This window comes from Natrix helvetica, assembly GCF_964273705.1.
Source record: "Natrix helvetica genome assembly, chromosome: 7".
Classification (NCBI taxonomy): Eukaryota; Metazoa; Chordata; class Lepidosauria; order Squamata; family Natricidae; genus Natrix; species Natrix helvetica.
The window spans coordinates 29,533,623-29,554,288 of NC_138558.1; the positions used below are offsets into that span (position 1 = coordinate 29,533,623).

Below are 20,666 nucleotides of genomic sequence, written 5' to 3' on the forward strand. Positions count from 1 at the left end.
GCAGTGCTGTGATGGCGCAGTGATTAGAATGCAGTATTGCAGGCTAACTCTGCCCGCAGCCAGAAGTTTGATCCTAATGGCTCAAGGTTGACTCTGCCTTGCATTCTTCCGAGGTCGGAGAAATGAGGACCCAGTGTTGGAGCCAGTGTGCTTACTCTGTAAACCGCTGAGAGAGTGCTGTAAAGCATTGCGAAGTGATATATAAGTCTAAGTGTTATTGCTTTGTAAGAATATATAAAATCTCTAATTAAATATTAACTGAACTTAATGCACATGTATCTATAAAGTACTGAAGAAACTATAATCTTCAACTCAAGTTAAATTTTTACCATTTCACTTGCAAAACAAAACAGATAAAATGAAAATGAAGCTACAAAAGCAAAAGTAATTAACAAACCTTTACTGCTCCAAGTTGTTCTTTTCTGAATTTTTCCAGAGGCTTGATAAGAGTTTCAGTTACACTTAGGGCCTTTCAAGGAAGAAGAAAATAAATACAACTATACTTAAGATTATTCTACAGTAGGAAGAAAACATTAGACTGTGTTTTCCAAATGAAAATATCATGTTTAAAAAATAAATCCACATCAACTTCTATTAATAAACTACCACTGACACAAGAAAAACAGCATACATGTATATAAATTATTCTATCAGTTGTAAATTTATCTCAGATGGAAATATAACAGACTTCAAATAGTTTTGGCTAGGATATACATTCCTATGTTCTAATAACTTTTTTTGACAATAATGCATTTATGATATATATCAAGTGCATCAGAACATATTTTGCTTAATTACTTATAATGAGACACAACTGAATTCCTGGAATGACATTTGCTGCATGTTCCAGATATGTCCCCCGTCTGCTGTTTTTTAGAAGATCCACAAAGATATGGCTTTTCATTCAAGTTTTTGTTTCAGACAGTTGCCATTCTGTATGTCTATCTTTTATGTTTTCTTAATTTAATGTAATTCTTTGTTTGATCATTGTGAAGCACCCAAAGTTATTAAGTTGGATGGCATATAAATTCAATAAATTATGGTTGGTCACAGAGTCAACCAGATGTTTATAGACTGGATTTGGCATTTTTATCCACTTATCGAGTCCTTCCCAAGAACCTGGGATAGGCATGTGGTGTTAAAAGTATTCCAATAGGATGTAAGATGTTCCAAATAAAACTGCCTTTAGCAATTGAGTGATGGTAGATTCTACCAATACTGGTAGAAAGTATTCAAGTGGCATTCTAGATGTTTTGGTAGTATAGCCAAGGCACCTATCACTATTGGTACTATCTTTGCTTTCTTTTGACACAGTCACTCTTCTTCTATTGGTAGGTGTTAGTATTTTGTACCTCCTCTTCTATTCTGCTATGTCCATGTACTGCAACATCCACTATCCAGGCTTTATTGCCTGACTTATTGACAATTATTAAGTTTGGGGGTATGATGATGATGATGATAAAGATTAGGCAAAAACTTTCATCTCTATGACTAAATAAATATAGATAGCCTTAATCACACCTAGAGAGACACGTGATAGATTTAATGAATGAAAGCAAACATTCACACTGTTGAAGTGGATTTTATTATTGTCTGGAGAATTCTGTAACACTTGAAAATAGATTTAGGATTTCTGCTTTGAAGATGAACCTTGCCTCAGTTTTTTTAAATAACTGATTATACTGTTGATTTCTTTCTGAATGTTTTTAGGAAGACTATTGTCACAATTCTATGCAGATCTAAAAAGAAAAGTGTCTCTCAAGTTGAGCTCAAATCAGTGACCAAACAAAAATAGTCAAGATTTGGTGGAAGGGAAGGGTTACAACATAAAGATATAATTTGCCACTGCTTTTTCTGAGAACTTGCCCCCCTCCTCCAAAATTCCCGGATAGTCTTTAGCCTGATCCTGCTTAATTTCTCTGGGAAATGTCAAATGCCAAGAGTTAAGAAGCAAACATGGATTACTTTTATCTAAATGTGTATGAGACAGCAATTACATTTTCCCAGTTGCATGGAATATTACCACATGAAAACAGAGAGCAAAGGATTTCTCTATACATTTTATCAAGCAATTCACGATCTTATAAAAGTACATATTTGCATTGGAAGAGTTCAGCTCAAAACAAAATTTCACATTTCTTTCTTTGTTCCAAGATAGGTATAAAAATACTTTCTAAGCATTCGGGTGTAAATGTTTGCATAAGAGAGACGTCTTTGTCAGGAATCACACAACAACAATTCATGAAATGAAACAGCAGCTTTAGACTGACAGAAACTCCCACTGAATCACCTGTCATATTACTAAAACTTATTTTGAATGGTGCAGTGAAGTACTAAAATATTTTCACTAGTGAGAAAATGCATAATGAACTTCTGATCTGTACTTTCTGTATATTCTCAAAGGAAAAAGGTTGATAGATCAGTCCAACATTCCAAGGTAGGTTATATTTGGAGGACACCAATTTGCAAGGATCAAAATTTCTTCAAATTATTTCATTGCTTGGGTAGGAAGCTATAGAAACTAACACATGAGAAAGGACTAGCTATAGAATGATAGGAACAGTACTGTAATCTCAGACCTGGAGATGATATTGATTGGGGAACGTCTGGTTAAATTGTGTAAAAACTACTACCAATACAGCTTACTGAGCCCTAAAACAACCTACATGATCTGGGTTCAACGAATGCATAGACCCTGATGCTTTTTGGAGTTCTCCCATCCAAGGATTAACCAAGCCCAATCCTTCTTGGTTTCTGAATGTAGGCAAGCTTGGCCAAGTATTGTTATATGTTGAAATTTTTGGAGAAATTAGGTTAAATTAAAAGATTTTCTTCAAGAGATTTAAATGGATATATAAGAAACTTTTGGAGTTTGAAAACTAATGAGAAATATGCAGAACTGACAGTTTACATACTGCTATATTTTATCAAATAGAACTCACCATTATTTCTCTTTGTTCTTCTAAATTTTTAAGAAAGTTAGAGAATTCATGCAGGGATGCATCTGTAACAGGAATAAATATCAGATACTATATGCAACAAATAAAATATAAAAAATTAAAATTTGAGATTTCATCTAGGTAGTCCTCCACTTACAAACATATAAAGCCTGGATTTTGTTTTGTTATAATGACATTCATAAATCAAGGCAGCCAAGTGATCTGATTTTATGTCTTCTTTTGCAGTGGTAGTTAAGCAAATGCCAAGGTCATTAGCAAGCCCCACAGCTGTTAAGCAAACACCATGGTTGTTAAATAAATCCATATATTCCTGGGCATGTTTTTCTGCTAGAAATAAACTAAGAAGGATAGAAACTGGCAATTTTTTTTTTGCAAACCATGGTCATGTAACCACAGAATACAGGTCCCCACAATGCAGTCATGTAACTATAGTATATGTGTATTCACAGGCACTCTGGAACCAGATCATAAGAAGCTTTTGGGGGATCTGTTGAAATTTCAAAAGGCTGCTAACGGATTGGTTGTTAAACGAGGAGTACCTGTATAAATTTTCTTATACTGACATACCTATGAATCTTTCATCATCTGTTTCAGCATCACCAATACATTCAAACCTGAAATCTCTCAGTGAACGAGAAAACTTTCTTTGGGCAGCTGAAAGATCTGAAAAGAAAAAAGAAAATGCATGATAGTGCTTTTCAATTTTATACAAGAATTTAATACATAATTAAGATACAACAACAACAAAACCCCCTAAATTTTGACTCTTCATTATTTAAAGGACTTTCTATGGTTTTTGTTTCTATGTTAATTTTGTTCGGGCAACTGTATTGATTAAATAAACTTATGGTATTATAATCTTGTGTATAAGTGTGAGAGGGAGAAAGTGGGTGAAAGAAAAATATTTCACACTGTTATTTACTGTTCAGTAACTTTTGAAGCTCTCTGGACAAAATATATTCCATAATTTGTACTTAATATATGCATATTCAATCATCTATAGAAGTTCCATGAGGGCATAAATGGAACAGAAATTTTAATTGTGATAAAGCAGGGTGGATAAAAACCAATAGTTTTTTAAATATATATATATATATAAATGCATTTTTTTTCTATTTAAATTGATTTTTTTTATTTTATCAAATTTATTTTAATAAAATGCTTTTCCAGTAAAAAAAATCTCAAGACAGTGTTCTATTTAAGATACATTAATAATTTAGTTTATTCAGCATGAAATGGAGCTAAGTTGTGTAGCATGACACTATATATTCTGCAATATTGGGACTGTTGGTGAGTCAACAGAAGGTCAGAAGAGGATCCGCTGCAGGACAGAGATGACAGTTGCTCTTTAAAAAATATTATTTAAATCAAGTTTATTTAAATCAAGCCTTTTTACTAGTGATTTAAATCATGATTTAAATCGACTTGATTTAAATCAAAGCCACCCTGTGATAAGTATGTGAATGTATTATGAATTAGGTAGCAAATCAGATGTAGTTGTCAAGGCATCGGGTTAGAAACTGGAAGACCTGCCTTTGGCACAAAACAGCTGTATGACTTCTTTTAGACTTAAGAAGGAGGCAATGCACTTCTGTAAAACCTTGCCAAGAAAACTACAAGGAAAATTTGTCAAGGCAATCTCTAAGAATTGGACATGAGTGAACGGGAAAAACACATTAATAAAAATACCTTTAAAAAGCCCTTTTATTGACTAAAAGCATCATTTGTAATTATCGGGTGATACTATGAATTCAGTTTGGCTATATTAAGAACTTGTTCATTACTTCCCCCTTAAATTGTTCTCTGGCTCAGAATCACATGTATTTAACATTCACAATTCATCAGAGGTCAGCTGCTCAGAAGGCACACATCAAGTGGAAGCTATATGAAGTATCCTTAAGTATATCCTATAGTGTATGTACAAACCACAGCTGTCTTAAATGTCATTTTGAGAATGAAAAATGGTGGGGCTAGAGAATGAATCTTTCTCTATGTACAGTGGCTTGTCCTGTCAATGTTGGTAGAGTTAGACTTGATGGCTCCTTGATCCCATTCAAGGGGCCATCAAGACCACCCCACCAACACTAACAAGCCATAGAATGAAAACAATCACCACTCCCTTCTAACATTGATAATGTTACTGTATTTCCCAGAAATAAAACAGGGTCTTATTTTTGCTCCAAAAGGCACATTAGAGCTTAATCTGTCGATATCACTATATTTGTAGTACACAATCTCGTAGATTAGGCACTGAGTGCCACAGACATATTTATTTTAAAAATGCAGCCAGTTGTAACTGCCAGCTGAAAGCTGTAACAGTCATATAACACTAGTGTTGTGGGTGCTGCATTGGTTTACACTTTATAGTAAAGCTTTTGGTGCAAATCAAAAGGCACTCTTATAGTGTCTTCTGAAGTAAGAAGGCAACTGAAATTATCTTGCCTTTTAAATATAGTTGTTTGAAGAGTTATATATCTGTCAAAAAGATGGTATGTAGGAATACCCGAACATATATAAGCAGTGCCAGGTATTTTATAGAATTTAATAGTTTAAATTAGAGTTGAACTTGTTAAATATTTTAGCTCAAAAAATCTCAGTTTTTTTTTCATAGACGGCAAAATTCCTGACATTCTGCCATGTTATTATACTATACAGACTTAAATTCCATGCTGCCATGGCAATCACACCCATACAGATTTTTTTGCCTACTTAAAACAATTGATTTATTATAATTTGTGCTCATGAAATTCAGATTCCATAAAGGAAACAGTGTAAAATATTGCACATTTTAACATGAATATTTCTTTCTTATTATAGAATTTTTAGCTTCTGTTGTGAAGTATGTATGTAAATAATGAGATGGAGCAAGATCTATAGATAAAAAAGCTAATAATTTCTGAATTGCAACAAGTTTCACAGCAACTAGTTATTTAGATCAGTTCAAGAACTCCACTCAAGGAGAATCTTCACATTCTGATGAAATCTTTTCCCTTGTTGAATAGCAATTAGATTGGCATTTTTACTTACAATCAACCATAATCTATATAATTTCACCTAATCCTTGTAACAGCTTCTAAAACACTGGAAGCAATTTTGTACCATTTCAACATGGCAGACTTTAAGATACTTGGAAACCCTTGGCAAATACCCATGCAGTCTTCTCTTCTCTTGGTACTTTTCCTTTATGTACTAGTCAGATCAAATCTTTCTTGGCTTTTCAAGATCAACAAAGTTAGTTAAGTGCTGCCTTTTGTTGTACGATAAAAGTACCTTGATTCTACTCCAGGTAACTTCTCAATGACATTAATACAGTTTTCTTGACATGATATAGAAGTACTGGCTTTTAATAATATGTAGTTTATATGAAATAATTTAAATGTGATGAAATAAACTAAATGTGATCTTTATGACGATCAACAAAGCTGTCTTGTTTTTATGTGTTTATGGTTTAATTTACATAAACCACCTTGAGCCATTGGAGAGGTAGTACAAAAATAAAAATAAAAAGATAGCTATCAATAAAACCAAATTATAAAAAATGTTTTCTGTTAATAATAACAGGTCAGCATAATTATAATTAAGAAAATATTTTTGCATATGAAGTTCTTAATGGGGTACATCCTAGAAGACCATCCTATAGTATCTATCTAGATCTTCTCAGCATGCAGACACATTTTTAATAATAATAATAATAATAATAATAATAATAATAATAATAATAATAATAATAATAATAATAATAAATTTTTATTTGTTAGCCGCACCCTCTCCTAAAGGACTCGGGGGGGCGTACAATAAAAACACATAAAATATACAAATGAATAATACATATACATATAAAAATAAACACATACACGTACGTACACATATACATGGAGGAGGTAACAAATATATAAAATAGAATTTAAAATTGACAATTTAAAACACCCTCAATTAAATTACAAAATTTAAAAAGCCCATCAGGAGCGATAAGGTAAAACTATGGTTGAGCCAGGCCAGCTAATTGGAAGAGGTGGGTCTTGAGCTTTGCACGGAAGGAGCGGAGGTCAGAGGTAGTCCTGATATCAGGGGGAAGGTCATTCCACAGGGCTGGGCCCGTCACAGAGAAGGCTCTGCTCCTAGGCGTCGCCCCCCGACACTGTTTGGTAGACGGCACCTGGAGAAGTCCCTCTCTGTGCGAGCGAATTGGTCGTAGGGATGTATGGGGCAGGATGCGATCCCGCAGGTAGCTAGGTCCTGTGCCATGGAGCGCTTTAAAGATCGTAATCAAAACCTTGAAACGCATCCGATAGACCACAGGAAGCCAGTGCAGCTCGCGCAGGAGAGGTGTCACATGAGAGTACCTTGTACTCCCCATAATCACCCGCACGGCCGCATTCTGGACCAACTGCAGTCTCCGGGTGCATCTCAAGGGAAGCCCCATGTAGAGAGCATTGCAGTAGTCCAGGCGAGACGTCACCAGCGCATGAGTGACTGTGCGTAAGGCATCCCGGTTCAATAGGGGGCACAATTGGCGCACCAGGCGAACCTGGTGGAACGCCCCCCTTGCCACGGCTGTCACATGGTCATCCATGGACAGCCGAGCATCCAGGAGGACGCCCAAATTGCGCGCCCGTTCCACATGTCATTCTTAATTAATCTTAACATTATATAGTACAAGCACCTTTTCAGACAATTTGGGGACCAAAATATAATGGCATTTTTGGTCAAAAGCAGTGACTGAATTTTAGTCAGATACATATTTGAGGAATGTAGCCTCAATATTGATGTAATCTATGTTAATTCAATTGTCCCAGTCATTATAGGACCAGCCATATTTAATATTAACTGCAGCTTCTGAACATTGGCAAAGGTAGCCAAACACATTACACTAATACTATCAAGTTTATTAGTTTATATATAACTAAACCAGCTTGTGGTTCTAATGTGCACTAATATTATCCATAGTTAATAAAACATAAATTCCACATTTTTGACAATACATTTATTTGGTCGTATTCAAACAATAAAAAACTACAATAAATTCATTTGCCTAATTATAGCAGTTGTTATTAAAGGTTTTGCTAGGGAAAAAAAGCAAAGCCAAACCAAGTAAGAAATATAGCCCATAATTATATTTATACAAGAGAAAATAGTTATAGGCGCCAATAATGCAGTAATTACAAGATAAGTCTCCAACAGTAAAGAGTGGAAAATACACATACAAGAGACTGTCTTTTGACTCAAAACTGCTGACCTGAGTTTTCCTTCCTTATGGATTGTGCTCATTGGACTTTAACAGAGCAAAGGGCATCAGTTGTACTTCAGGAAAACAAGAGAAACACTGAAAGTGCAGGGTGTGGATGTTGGTGAAAGAGAGAAACGAGAGTGCACTGGAAAACCAAAATGCAATCATGCCTGAAAGACACGAGTTGAAAATAGATGGTGGAGTGAGTCAAAAACCTCAGAAGCTACTACAACTGACAAAGTAGTAACAGAATCCTATACTCGCAGGAATCTTCCACAGATGCAGCTTAGTTACAGTCAGCTAACAGCAACTAATTGTATTCTCCCCCCTATAAACTGATAAGGACTGAGAGTCAGAGAAACAACTCAGAAAAGGGAGCAATTACCAGGCTACTACTAATTCCAGCAGCACTTAATGAAGTGTAAGCACTAGAAAGAAGGGGGTAAGATAGGGATAAGTATGAAGAAACAGATTTCCCAGTCCTTAAAGGTCACAGCTAGGGGCAGAAAAGTGTACATTTTGTATAATAAATCAACTTGGCATAAATATCAAAGGAATGTGTTCAGTGTCCTGGTCTGAGGTTTATGCTATTACTTCTAGAATGGGTCTTTTGTAATTTTAAGTTTATGTGTATATCTATTTATTTGTTTGATTTAGTTAACCATTCATATCACATATGTGGCTCACAAAGTTAAAACCCACACAAAATACAAAAAACAGCCAAAATGATACGACTAAGTCCTTCCTTAGATGCCAATCTAAATTGCAGGGAAATGAGGTTACAAAGAGCAGAAAAGGCTCTCTTCTTGGGTCCCATCAGATGAATATTCCTTATTAGATGTACCTTGCCTTTCTGGCAATGGGATGGGTAGATGTAACCGGGGATGTGGTCCCCCACCATCAAATATTTTTTAAAGTTTAATTATTTCTCCTGTAATTTGATTAAAAGTATGTATTGACTGCTTTTTAATTTTTGGTTATTTTTCATACATTTGTCTACAAAGGAATGTAATTATTATTTCAGAAAATATCACAAAAACATATAGATCTCACATTATTTTCCTTCTAAAATGAATAGACTATACGAAAGGCATAATTAACCTTAATAATAATAATAATTTATTAAATTTCTAGACCGCCCCCTCTCCCCGGAGGGACTCGGGGCGGTGTACAGGAATAAATTTAAAACATACAAACGATCATACACATAGGTAAAAATCAAATTAAACAACCCCTGTACAATTTATAAAAATTAAAAAAACAGACCTTAAAACCAATCTTTAAAATTTAGAAATAGAACTGAGGTGGGATAGGTGGAATTAGGCCAAGCCGGCTAGCTGGAATAGGTGGGTTTTAAGTTTCTGACGGAAGGAGCGGAGATCCGTAGTCATTCTAATGTTGGGGGGAAGGTCATTCCAGAGGGTCGGGCCCATCATAGAGAAGGCCCTTCCCCTAGGCGTCGCCCGCTGGCACAGCCTAGTGGACGGCACCCGGAGGAGTCCCTCTCTGTGTGAGCGAATCGGCCGGAGGGATGTATGGGGCAGGATACGATCCCGCAAATAACTAGGTCCTGTGCCATGGAGCGCCTTAAAAATGATGGTCAACACCTTGAAGCGCACCCGAAAAGCCACAGGTAGCCAGTGTAGCCCGCGCAGGAGAGGTGTTACGTGGGAGTAGCTAGAGACTCCCGAGACTGCCCGCGCGGCCGCATTCTGAACCAGCTGCAGCCTTTGGGTGCATCTCAAGGGGAGCCCCATGTAGAGAGCGTTACAGTAGTCTAGCCGGGACGTCACAAGCACATGAGTGACTGTGCGAAGGGCGCTCTGGTCCAATAGGGGACGCAATTGGCGCACCAGGCGAACCTGGTGGAACGCTCCCCTGGCCACGGCTGTCACATGGTCATCCATGGACAGCCGGGTATCCAGAAGGACGCCCAAATTGCGCACCCGATCCACAGGGGCCAGACGTTCACCCCCAATGGCCAGTGATGGAGTAAGCTGGTTGAACCGGGGCGCCGGTAGCCACAGCCACTCAGTCTTGGACGGGTTGAGTTTGAGTCTGTTACTTCCCATCCAGATCCGTACGGCTTCCAGACACCGGGACATCACTTCGATAGCATCGTTGGGGTGGTTTGGGGTAGAAATGTACAGCTGGGTATCATCCGCGTACAGATGGTAGTCTACCACAAACCCACAAATGATCTTGGCCAGCGGCTTCATATATGTATTGAACAGGAGAGGCGAGAGGACCGACCCTTGTGGCACCCCACAAGAGAGCGGCCTCGAGGTCGACCTCTGCCCCCCTGCCCATACAAATTGCACTCGGCCAGAGAGGTAGGAGGAGAACCACCGCAAAACGGTGCCCCTCACCCCCAACCCCCCCAGTCGATGCAATAGTATACCATGGTCGATGGTATCGAAAGCCGCCGAGAGATCTAATAGGACCAGGATGGAGGAGCAACCCCCATCTCTGGCCCTCCAGAGATCATCCACCAACGCGACCAATGCCGTCTCGGTGCTGTGGCCGGGCCGGAAACCGGACTGGCGCGGGTCCAGATAATCATTTTCCTCCAAGTGGCGCGGAAACTGTTGTGCCACCACACTCTCTACAACCTTCGCCAGAAAGCAAAGGTTGGAGACGGGACGGTAGTTGGCTAACAGAGCTGGGTCCAGGGAAGGCTTCTTGAGGAAGGGCCTCACCACCGCCTCTTTCAGGGTAGCCGGCAGAAACCCCTCACTCAAGGAAGCGTTGACTAACTCCTGGAGCCAGCCTCGTGTGACCTCCCAGGATGCCAGTACAAGCCAGGAGGGACACGGGTCCAATAAACATGTGGTGGCTCGCAGTCGCCTACGCAACCTGTCCATATCTTCGGAAGTAACAGAGTCAAACTCCTCCCAGAATGGGACCTCAGGACCCGCCTCCGACGTCCCTTCCAGACCACTAGTAGGGACCAACTCGCTTCGAATCTGAGCGATTTTGTCCTGCAGATACTCCCCAAATTCCTCTGCTCTGCTCTGCCCTGCAGAGGAGCTTCCCGCGGCCTCTGTTGGAGGAGGGAGCGGGTCACCCCAAACAGGGCGGCAGGGCGGTTATCTGCGGACGCAATAAGACTGGCACAATACTGACACTTGGCCACTCTTAACGCCACAAGGTAAGTCCGTAAATGGGCTCTTACCTGAGTTCGGTCAGACTCAGAGCGTGATGATCTCCATCTGCTCTCTAGGCGTCTCTTGTGGCGCTTCATCACCCTCAGCTCCTCGGTGAACCAAGGAGCCTGGGTGGTTCGCTGCCGCAAGAGAGGCCGCAAAGGCGCCACCCGGTCCAAGGCCTCAGCGGCCGCACTATTCCATGCAACCACTAGGTCCTCCGAACGGGTGTGGGTCAGGGCTACAGGAAATGGCCCGAGCTCCGTCTGGAACCTATCAGGTTCCATCAGGCGCCTGGGGCGGAACCATCTTGGGCACTCTGGTTCCGCCTCCCCGCGGTGGGGAGTAGCGGCTGGAAAGTCGAGCCGGAGCAGTGAGTGATCAGACCATGACAGGGGGGTGATAGCTAAATCCCCTACTCCCAGATCACTCCTCCATTGGCCAGAGACAAAAATAAGATCAAGTGTGTGTCCTCCCTCATGTGTGGGGGCCTGAATTATTTGGATCAGGTCCATGGCCGTCATGGAAGCCATGAACTCCCAAGCTACTTCGGATGCCTCCCCTACCGATGGCAGGTTGAAGTCACCCATGACCAATAGTCTAGGCGTTTCAACTGCCATCTCGGCGATCACCCCAAGGAGCTCGGGCAGAGCTGCTGATGCATAGCGAGGAGCCAGGTATACAATTAGCAAGCCCAACTGCTTCCCCGGGCCCCACTTCACACACAGGGACTCACAACCGGTTATCTGTGGCACAGTGGTTAAACACACATTAAGAATTTTCTGCCAACAACAGATTGTTGTAAACATGCTTCCTCAAGTCACATTTTAGCAAATACTCAGCCCTGTTATATCTTCTTTATTTTATCTGTGGAGTCGTAATTTTCTATTAAGCATACTGACAAGAAAAAGCTCAGTGTTCTGTGGTTCAGGTGAAGAGAACAGAAGGTGTAAGAATGGGAATGTTTTAAAGTGCTTGTTTCAAAAATGAGAACCATTTTATTACTGCCTGCCTGCAGTAATTGCTCTACCGTTTTCAAATTATTTCCTATAATGGCAATAGTACAAACATGCATGTTGTATGTTTGTGTGTCTAGGTATTATAGATATGCTGTTATACTATTGAGTTTTCGATATTCCAAATACAAAATGTATGTCATTTCATTGTTTTGTAGCAATGTAGAACATTGTCATTATGCAAACCTTTAAGCCAGGGGTGTCCAAACTTGAGAACTTTAAGACTTGTGGACTTCAACTCCCAGAATTCCCCAACCAGCCTGGGGAATTCTGGGAGTTGAAGTCCACAAGTCTTAAAAGTTCTCAAGTTTGGACACCCCTGCTTTAAGCATTTATGAAGAAGCTTAAAGCTTACTGGCCCCAAAATTGTATTTCTACTACAGGTAGTCCTCAACTCATGACCACAGTTGAGCACAATTCATTTTCCTTTGTTAAATGAAACAATTAAGTGAGTTTGACCCCATTTTACAACTTTTCTTGCCATTGTTGTTAAGTGAATCACTGAAGTAATTAAATTAGTAACACCATTGTTACGTGAATCTGGCTTCCCCATTGACTTTGATAGTGCCCCATGTTCAAGTTTGTCAAGATCCTTCTGTATCTTTAGCCTATCTTCTGGAGTGTTGGCTATTCCTGTCAGCTTGGTGCCATCTTCAAATTTGATGAGTTCCCCATTAGTTCCCACATTCTTCTACTTTATCTAGTGGTAGGTTATGGTCTACCTTATCAAATGCCTTACTGAAGTCCAAGTAAACTGTATTGACGGCATTCCTCTGGTCCACTAAGTTAGCTTTTACAAAAATATGGAAACTATATACTTGCTTTGGTGGAACCCTAAAAATATTTACCTTCTTTAGAAAGAATATATTCAACTCAAAATATTCTAGTGAAACAGTCTGAGTTAATATATAAGATTTTGCACTTAAAATTATGCAAGACTATATGTGAGAATTGACCATTACCAACAACAAACATGGTAAATACACAATTAAAGGCTAAGGTAACTGTTTTAGTTGAAATATCAAGGACCTATTAGAAATGCATGACAGTAATCTGCAAATTGTGTCCCTTAATAGAGACCTTGATATAAGATATGATACTTCCCACACAAGAGTTGGGTGTCTTCACAGGCTGCCAAGGAAAACATCCAGAAAATAAAAGGGATGGCAACCTCTGATCGGAAGCTGAAAATAGAGCTGAATAAAACTTGTTCTATGGGAATGCTAAAAGAGAACAAAGAATGCTGTAATTGTAGATTGTTATAATCCTCTTAATTATAGCTCATCAAATTCTCAATGCAGTTAACTACATTTTTCTCAAATTGCACAAATGGCAAAGTTAAAGCAAAACATATTATCAATTCAAATCATTACTTAGCAAGCTTGCACTTTATCAAGGGCAATATTTTGTTTCTTCTTTCAAGTATGATTATTTGTGATCAAGAGTTATGGAGTGGCTGGAAGTAGGGAGATAGTAAGGACATCTTTGAACTTATCACCCCTAAAAGAAGGGAGTGCCATAAAACAAAACAATATGCTTTATTTGCTTGATTATCCAATTAGATTTTGTCAGTAATCAATAAATAACAGAGCATTTCAAGGTAATAACTTTCCCTTATTTTTTTGCTGCCTAGTAAATGCTATTTAGCAAAGATTATTTACATATTTATTTACTAGATTTATATCCCTCCAACTCCAAGAGATACAATAAACTTAAAAACCTCCATATTGTAACACAATTTTATTAATGGTAAAAGCATATGCAATAAATCTAAAATCAGCATCTGCAGTATCAAAACATCTTTGGAAAAAACTAGGTATATTATAACAATTTATAATATAATTGCAATTCACCTAAATAATAATCATTGCACCTACCAAATTTATAAAGAAAACCACATGGTTCAAAATAAACCAATGCCAGCAAAATTATGTGAACTACTAAAGGTCCTCTGATACCATCCATTTTATGGATGGCAATTTGAGAGGCTATTTTATAAAACCATTACACACACAAAAATTGTCCAGTTTCCCTTTGTCATTTGCTAAAATATGGGATCCTCAAGCTTTTTTCCCTTGAGATATATAACGTACTAGCAGACGATGGCTGGTGCTAGCTTGAGGCTAAAACATAAAAAACTCTATAGGTCGAAACCAGAATTCTGAATTGCACTTGGAAGCCTATTAGCAAGACCAAAGTGCAGATATAAAGTCCTTCTGGTTGACTTTGCCCATGGATATTGTGTCGCCTTTTGTACGAACTATAACTTCACGTGGTCTTTAGAGCAGCAGTATTCTAATTGTGTGATGATGAGGTCATGGATTTCTATTGCAAAAGTTCACATGTTTTCGTCTAGTCACAACTGGAGCTTCAACCAAAACTAGGCAAACAACTGCTCAGCCACAGCCTATACTTGCCTATCCAGTGGTAGTCTGAACTCAGGAGGATCCCAAGTTGTGAACTTCCTTCTTTCGGGCAGCCTTTCTCCCTTAAGACAGAAGTTGGCCATAAATGTTATTATGCTAACAGTAGCCCAATGTTGCTTGAGTTTAACTTCATCCTGTTTTCTCCTATTCAGATCTTGAAAGCCTGCGGGCAGTGGAACAAGATTTCCATTGCGCTGCTAATTTTGCTTAGGATCACACTGTAGATCTGGATATTGTTGATACTACCCCATAGCAACAGATGATCTCTTCCATTCATTAGTTGTTAAATTACAGGACGGAATAGACTGAACACTGACACAACCTACATAAGTAGTAAAAAGCCAATGATGATTAGGAAAAAGCTCAGTTATGATTAGGAATTAAAAGGAAGGCACTGAGACCTAAAACTTGTGAAATATATAATCATTCATAATTAAAATGTCATTTTGCACAGAATGCTGTGGCACAGGTTGAGTGCAGCTTATTATGTCCATGTAATATCACTACTCCACAAATTGCACTGGCTCCCAATAGGCTTCTTGATACAATTCAAGCTACTTGTAGAAGTTGAGCAGGATGAGCCCAAGAAAGGGATCAAGCACATCATCTGTCTTAAGCTCCTTTCTGCCCACAAGAGATCTAACTACAGCCCTCCTTGCATTCCGTTGACTCTTTGTACTGCCATTCTGCTTTGACCATAAGTGGTTCAGATTTTTGTAGAGAGTACTAACATGTGATAAACCTTTATATTCATTTGAACTGCCCAAAATTCTGATTTCCTGCACTTGCCAGTACTGGTTATCACCCTCCATAGGGCAAGACTGGGTTACTTGTGGGACCACTTTTTCCCTAGATAATCTACCTCCCCCACATTTTTGTATCTTTTATTTTTCCATTGGATAACTTTCTCCAAATTGACTGAAAACTATGTACAGCTCTCAAAATTGATATTAACATTTCACATTTCAGTTACATTAGCTAAAAATGCTGGTAGCCCAGCTATAAAGATGTTGCCCACAGGAAAAACAAAAATATTTGTTGCAATATTATTTATTATACAAAATCAGTCATACACTGCCAAAAACATGAGTTACTTTTGCTAAACTTTTGCTAGAAAAAGAAACCAAAAGTCCATGCAATGAGTCAGACAGAAAACAAACCTATTAACAACTCCCAACTGATAATGCTACTTTATGACTTCCAATTCTTTATATGTAGTTCTTATAAATAAAATTATGCAATTCTGATAGTCTTTCTGATAAAATGGCCTATTTCATTCCCTGTTAGGGCCCCCTCTGCCCTAAAAATGTCTTGTTTATTCAATACCTTTTTCAGTAGCAAATGTATTGAAATTTAACCAATTGCCTTACAGAAGCTGAACATTCAGGTTTTGGAAGGCATGGCTCCAACTAAGCCTGTCTTGAAGACCTGAGTGGTTTGGTGATTCATCTAGATTGTACCTAGTTTTCTGAACTGCCTTGGGCACAATATGTTTTTCTATAAGAACCATTATTTGTATAATCATGTATGTTATCCTAAGACATGTGATGAATGGGCAGCAATATACAAGATGGGAACAGCGGGAAGAACAAACAATGCTTTTAAATTGTTGTCATCTAGGAGGGAAGTGCATCCTCACAATGAGATCAGTCAACTCTTTATGGGGATTCTCAGTCAACCAGGTCATAGTTGTCCCAAAAGTGCTTTTCAAAAGGTAACTGGACTTTGTTTTTTTTCCTTGAAGACATTTTCCTTCTCATTCAAGAAGCTTCTTCAGCTCTGAAGAAGAGCTGAAGAAATTTCTTGGATGACAAACGAAACCTTTTCAAGAAAAAAAAACAGAGGCCAGTTGCCTTTTGAAAAAGCACTTTTGAGATAAGTTAACTATTTAATTTAGCTTTAGTCTCATTTACAACAATGAGCTAGATTTTTATCTTAGCTATTTTGTATTTAAGTCTGAGAGAATTCTGCAAAATTTAAATCTAGCAGCCAAGTTCTAACCTAGCAAATCTAACTATGTAAAGTTGGAGACTGGAGGCTGACAAAATTGGGCAGGTTCTTTACTCTTTAGAAATATTTCACACATATTTTCAACTGTAATGTAAAAATTTCTAAGACTTTTGTGGAAGTGAAGATTGAATAATTATTCATGAAGAGTTGCCAGGCATAATGCAACATTAAAGCTGTGCCACTTTTTCCTAATTGCTTGTTATCCTGGAAAAGTACATAAACATTTTACCTAGGCACTTTTAATAACTACCCAATTTACTTCCACAAAAGTCTGCTTAGGATTGCATCTAACTTTTCTCCTGTTTCCAATATTTAAAATAAGGTTGACAATTGTTTATCCGAAGCCTCTGCCAATTAAGAACGTTGCAAGTTTTTATAGAAACTTCCAGGTAATATTGGTATCTATTCAGAATGTTGTAGTATATATTCTATCCATAGTGTATTACCTGCCATGCGTAAAGTTTACTTGTTTATATTATGTTATTTAATTTGTATACCTGCCCAAATCACAAAATGTGTCTCTGGACAGCTGACATTGGTTTTAATACAAAGATAAACAATAAGCATAAAAGAACCACAGCAAGCCAATGTAAATCAGCACTAATGCCAAACCACAACATATTTAAATTTCAATTGCTTAGGAGAAAAACAACTTTTTAAAGACTTTACTGAAGATCAGCAGAGTCGAACAATTCAAATTCTGGGTAGTATGTTGTTCCCAAGGACAGGCGTATCTTCTCAGTTCCATTAAACAGCTTGCCCACTCTGCCGAATTTCATGGAATTGGCTAAAAATAATTTAAAGGCTTCTACTAAGGAACAACTTAAAATTGGGGAGAAATCTTAGTCTACATTTCTGACATCTTTCTTATCTTCCACTGGAAGCAAAGCAAAGCAAAAACATATTAACTATTATTATTTGTAATAATAAATTACAGATTTGTGTAGTATGTAATTAAAATTTTGTGGACAGATCCCAATTAAGATGAGTTTACACAAGATATTAACAACCATGGATTAACTAGCTTCACATCACATTCATATCAAGGGGTTCTTAAACTGTTAGGCATTATTACCCAGAGCATTACAAGCAACTTAGAGGAGGTATCATTTTTTTACACTATGCTTAACAAGATAGCACAAACAAAACAAGGAATAAAGTTTAGAGCAAAAAGCAAAATCAAATTTTGAGATATGGCTAAACTTGTGAGTCTTGCAGTCTGTCAAAACTATAGAGAAAACACAAAATAATATTGTAAAGTTTTGTGTAAGCCTTGTGTTTCTTTATTGTATGTCTGACAATACATCAGATGAGGAAAGTCCTGCTTTTATATCTGCAGATAAGAAAAAATGCCTGCAAAATCCAAGGCAGAATCATGGGTTTAAATTTCTCTCAATTTGGTAATGTAAAAGTTTCCAACTCATTGGCCAGATCAATTGGCCAATCAATTTCCTGATGCCAGTGGCTTCCTTCCTTCCTTCCTTCTGATTTCTGGATCTCTGCTGTTTCTGGGATATTCAGATCACAACATCCAGTTTATTAAACAGCCATATTTTGGAAATCCTAGGTCATTCCTTTCACCTCTATGCTTTTCCTCCATCAGACATATACTTCCTCTTTATGAACAGAATAACAGTAGTTATCCTTCAAATAATCACCCCACCCATTTCATTATGTTCCAGGTCATTTTTCAGTCTCTTTTAGAGCCTTTTGACTTTTCATCTTCTAAAAAGGTAAAATACCTATATGCAATTCAAGTTAGGAACTATGTAACTGGATAAATTCTTATGACGGATGAAGTCCTTCTGCCAGACGTTTAGGATTTACTTTTAACACCTCAATCCCTTTAGGATTCAGAGGTGAGACAGTACTAGTGCGAAACATAGCCGTCAAAGGTAACAATACTATTTTTTGTTAATCTTTGCTCTCATTTATGTTTAATGAGTGGAAGATATTTAAAACGCAAAGTCCACTGCTCAATATTTCCTTGACGAGAACTGCTCTACAACTTCTCAAATATCAATAAGTACACATATTAGAGTAACTCATTTTACCTTCAACAATAATGATCTGTTTATTGCTCTCATCATCAGATACTTATGTTATCATATATTGTGTTTCTTTATGGAAAAAAATGTGAGTTTGTAGCGATAGGAGTTGCTAAAGCAAGGGAAAGGCTGATAAATTAAGGCTTCATTTCCAACGATCTGAACCTTTTTAGCCAGCAGACAGCCATTTAACTCCCCTTGTGTATTATCTAGCATAGGGAACAGCAGAGAGGGGAAATAATAAACCTTCAATTCATGGAAAACATTTTACACTTCAAATCTATTTACTTTACTCTACTTTTTATCTACTTTTTTTATTTGAAAAACTGTACAAATTGTTTTTATCACATTTGTGTATTTCAGAGTGACTAAGTAAAGAACAGAAATCTGGACTGCATATTTCCAGACCAGCATAACATCATTCCTGGAGTTGATGTTGACTATTAACATACTTGTTAAACTATTTTGTTATTTTTTAAATAAATAAAACATCAATCATTGTATGCTAAAGTTCTACTTTTTTCACTAGGAATCCATCAAAATATTAAAAATTGTGGATTTTTCAGGTACAGGATTTGTACAAAATAATTATGTAATGCTGAAAAGAGTAATCTATGAAATCTACACTTGATCTGCAGCTACAACTGCACAAAAGGGCAAACAACATTGGATTTATTCTGTTTATAATGTAATATTCAGAGGTCTATCTATTTAAAAATAATGCTACCAAGCAGCACAACCATGCCTGTGTTTTATAAACAATTATTTGTTTGTTTATTTAATGTTTAGCCTGCGTTTATTATTTTTAAAAATAACTCAAGTTGGTGAACGTACCTAATATGCCCTTCTTCTATGATTTGCTCCAGAACAACAATCTTGTGAGGTGAATAGAGCTGAGAGAAGAAAGTGATCAGCCTACAGTCACTCAACCAGCTTTAATGATTTCCTAGTTTCTAGCCTAATTCCTTAACCAGTGTACTTCACTACACAAAACTGTTTATTAACTTGGAAAATTTGTGAAATCCTTTTACAAAGGCCACACAGAGACCTTAATGTAAAAGTTTTTTGCTTTCTCTTATATGCAATTTGTAATATCCACAGCCTCTTTCATTTTATCATTCAGCATGCAGTCACAAGAGATGTGGTCATCTCTTGGCTGGATTACTGCAACACGCTATCGTACAATTACTTGAAAGGTATTTGGAAGGTACAACTGGTACCGAATGCAGCAGTGCAGATAGTTCTGGAAATCCCTCTAGTGGTGAATGTAACATCGCTGTTCCACACTGGTTGCCAATTTGCTTCCAGGTCCAAATCAAGCTGTTGGTTATTACCTATAAAGCTCTTTACGGCATGGGTTCAGGATATCTAAGGAGAGATATAACTTAATGAGATTAACCCATCCCACTCGCTTTAACAGAAGACACCTACTTTGGATTTCATCTGCCAAAGGATTTGAGTTAGCCGGCTCCAAGAGAAGAGTCTACTTTTCCACCCTTTTGAATACTTCCCTGCTGGAGGTGAAGAGGGACCTCACATTCCTTTTCTTTTAAAGCAGCCTAACTTGGCTCTGCCAGTTATCCTGGATCCCTGGCCTATGAGGACATTCTAAGCTGGGGGTTGCTGACAGGATGTAGGGTGATGAAATGTTATGAATTATATTAATATAGACCCGTGCTGGCAAACCTATGGCATGCATGCCACCTGCAGAGCAGCAGCAGAAGTCCTGGCCCTGGCGAGAGAACTGCCCAGGATGTGGTTAGGACTGGGAGGCGCGTGAGTGGGGGAGGGACAGGCACTCGCGCAACCCCCTCTCCGCTGGGCAAAGTGCTA

The 20,666-nt window shown here is 38.0% G+C and overlaps 1 protein-coding gene across 1 annotated transcript in view; it reads right to left on the minus strand.

Moving 5' to 3' along the window:
• Positions 1-20,666, minus strand: part of ARHGAP10 (Rho GTPase activating protein 10) — a 95,826-nt gene that overhangs the window by 65,744 nt on the left and 9,416 nt on the right. Inside the window, exons 2-4 of the mRNA XM_081959112.1 lie at positions 3,528-3,623; positions 2,943-3,004; positions 398-469 (exon numbers count right to left, since the gene is read on the minus strand). Coding sequence (XP_081815238.1) covers positions 398-469; positions 2,943-3,004; positions 3,528-3,623 — 230 coding nt within the window. The remainder of the gene's footprint in view (positions 1-397; positions 470-2,942; positions 3,005-3,527; positions 3,624-20,666) is intronic.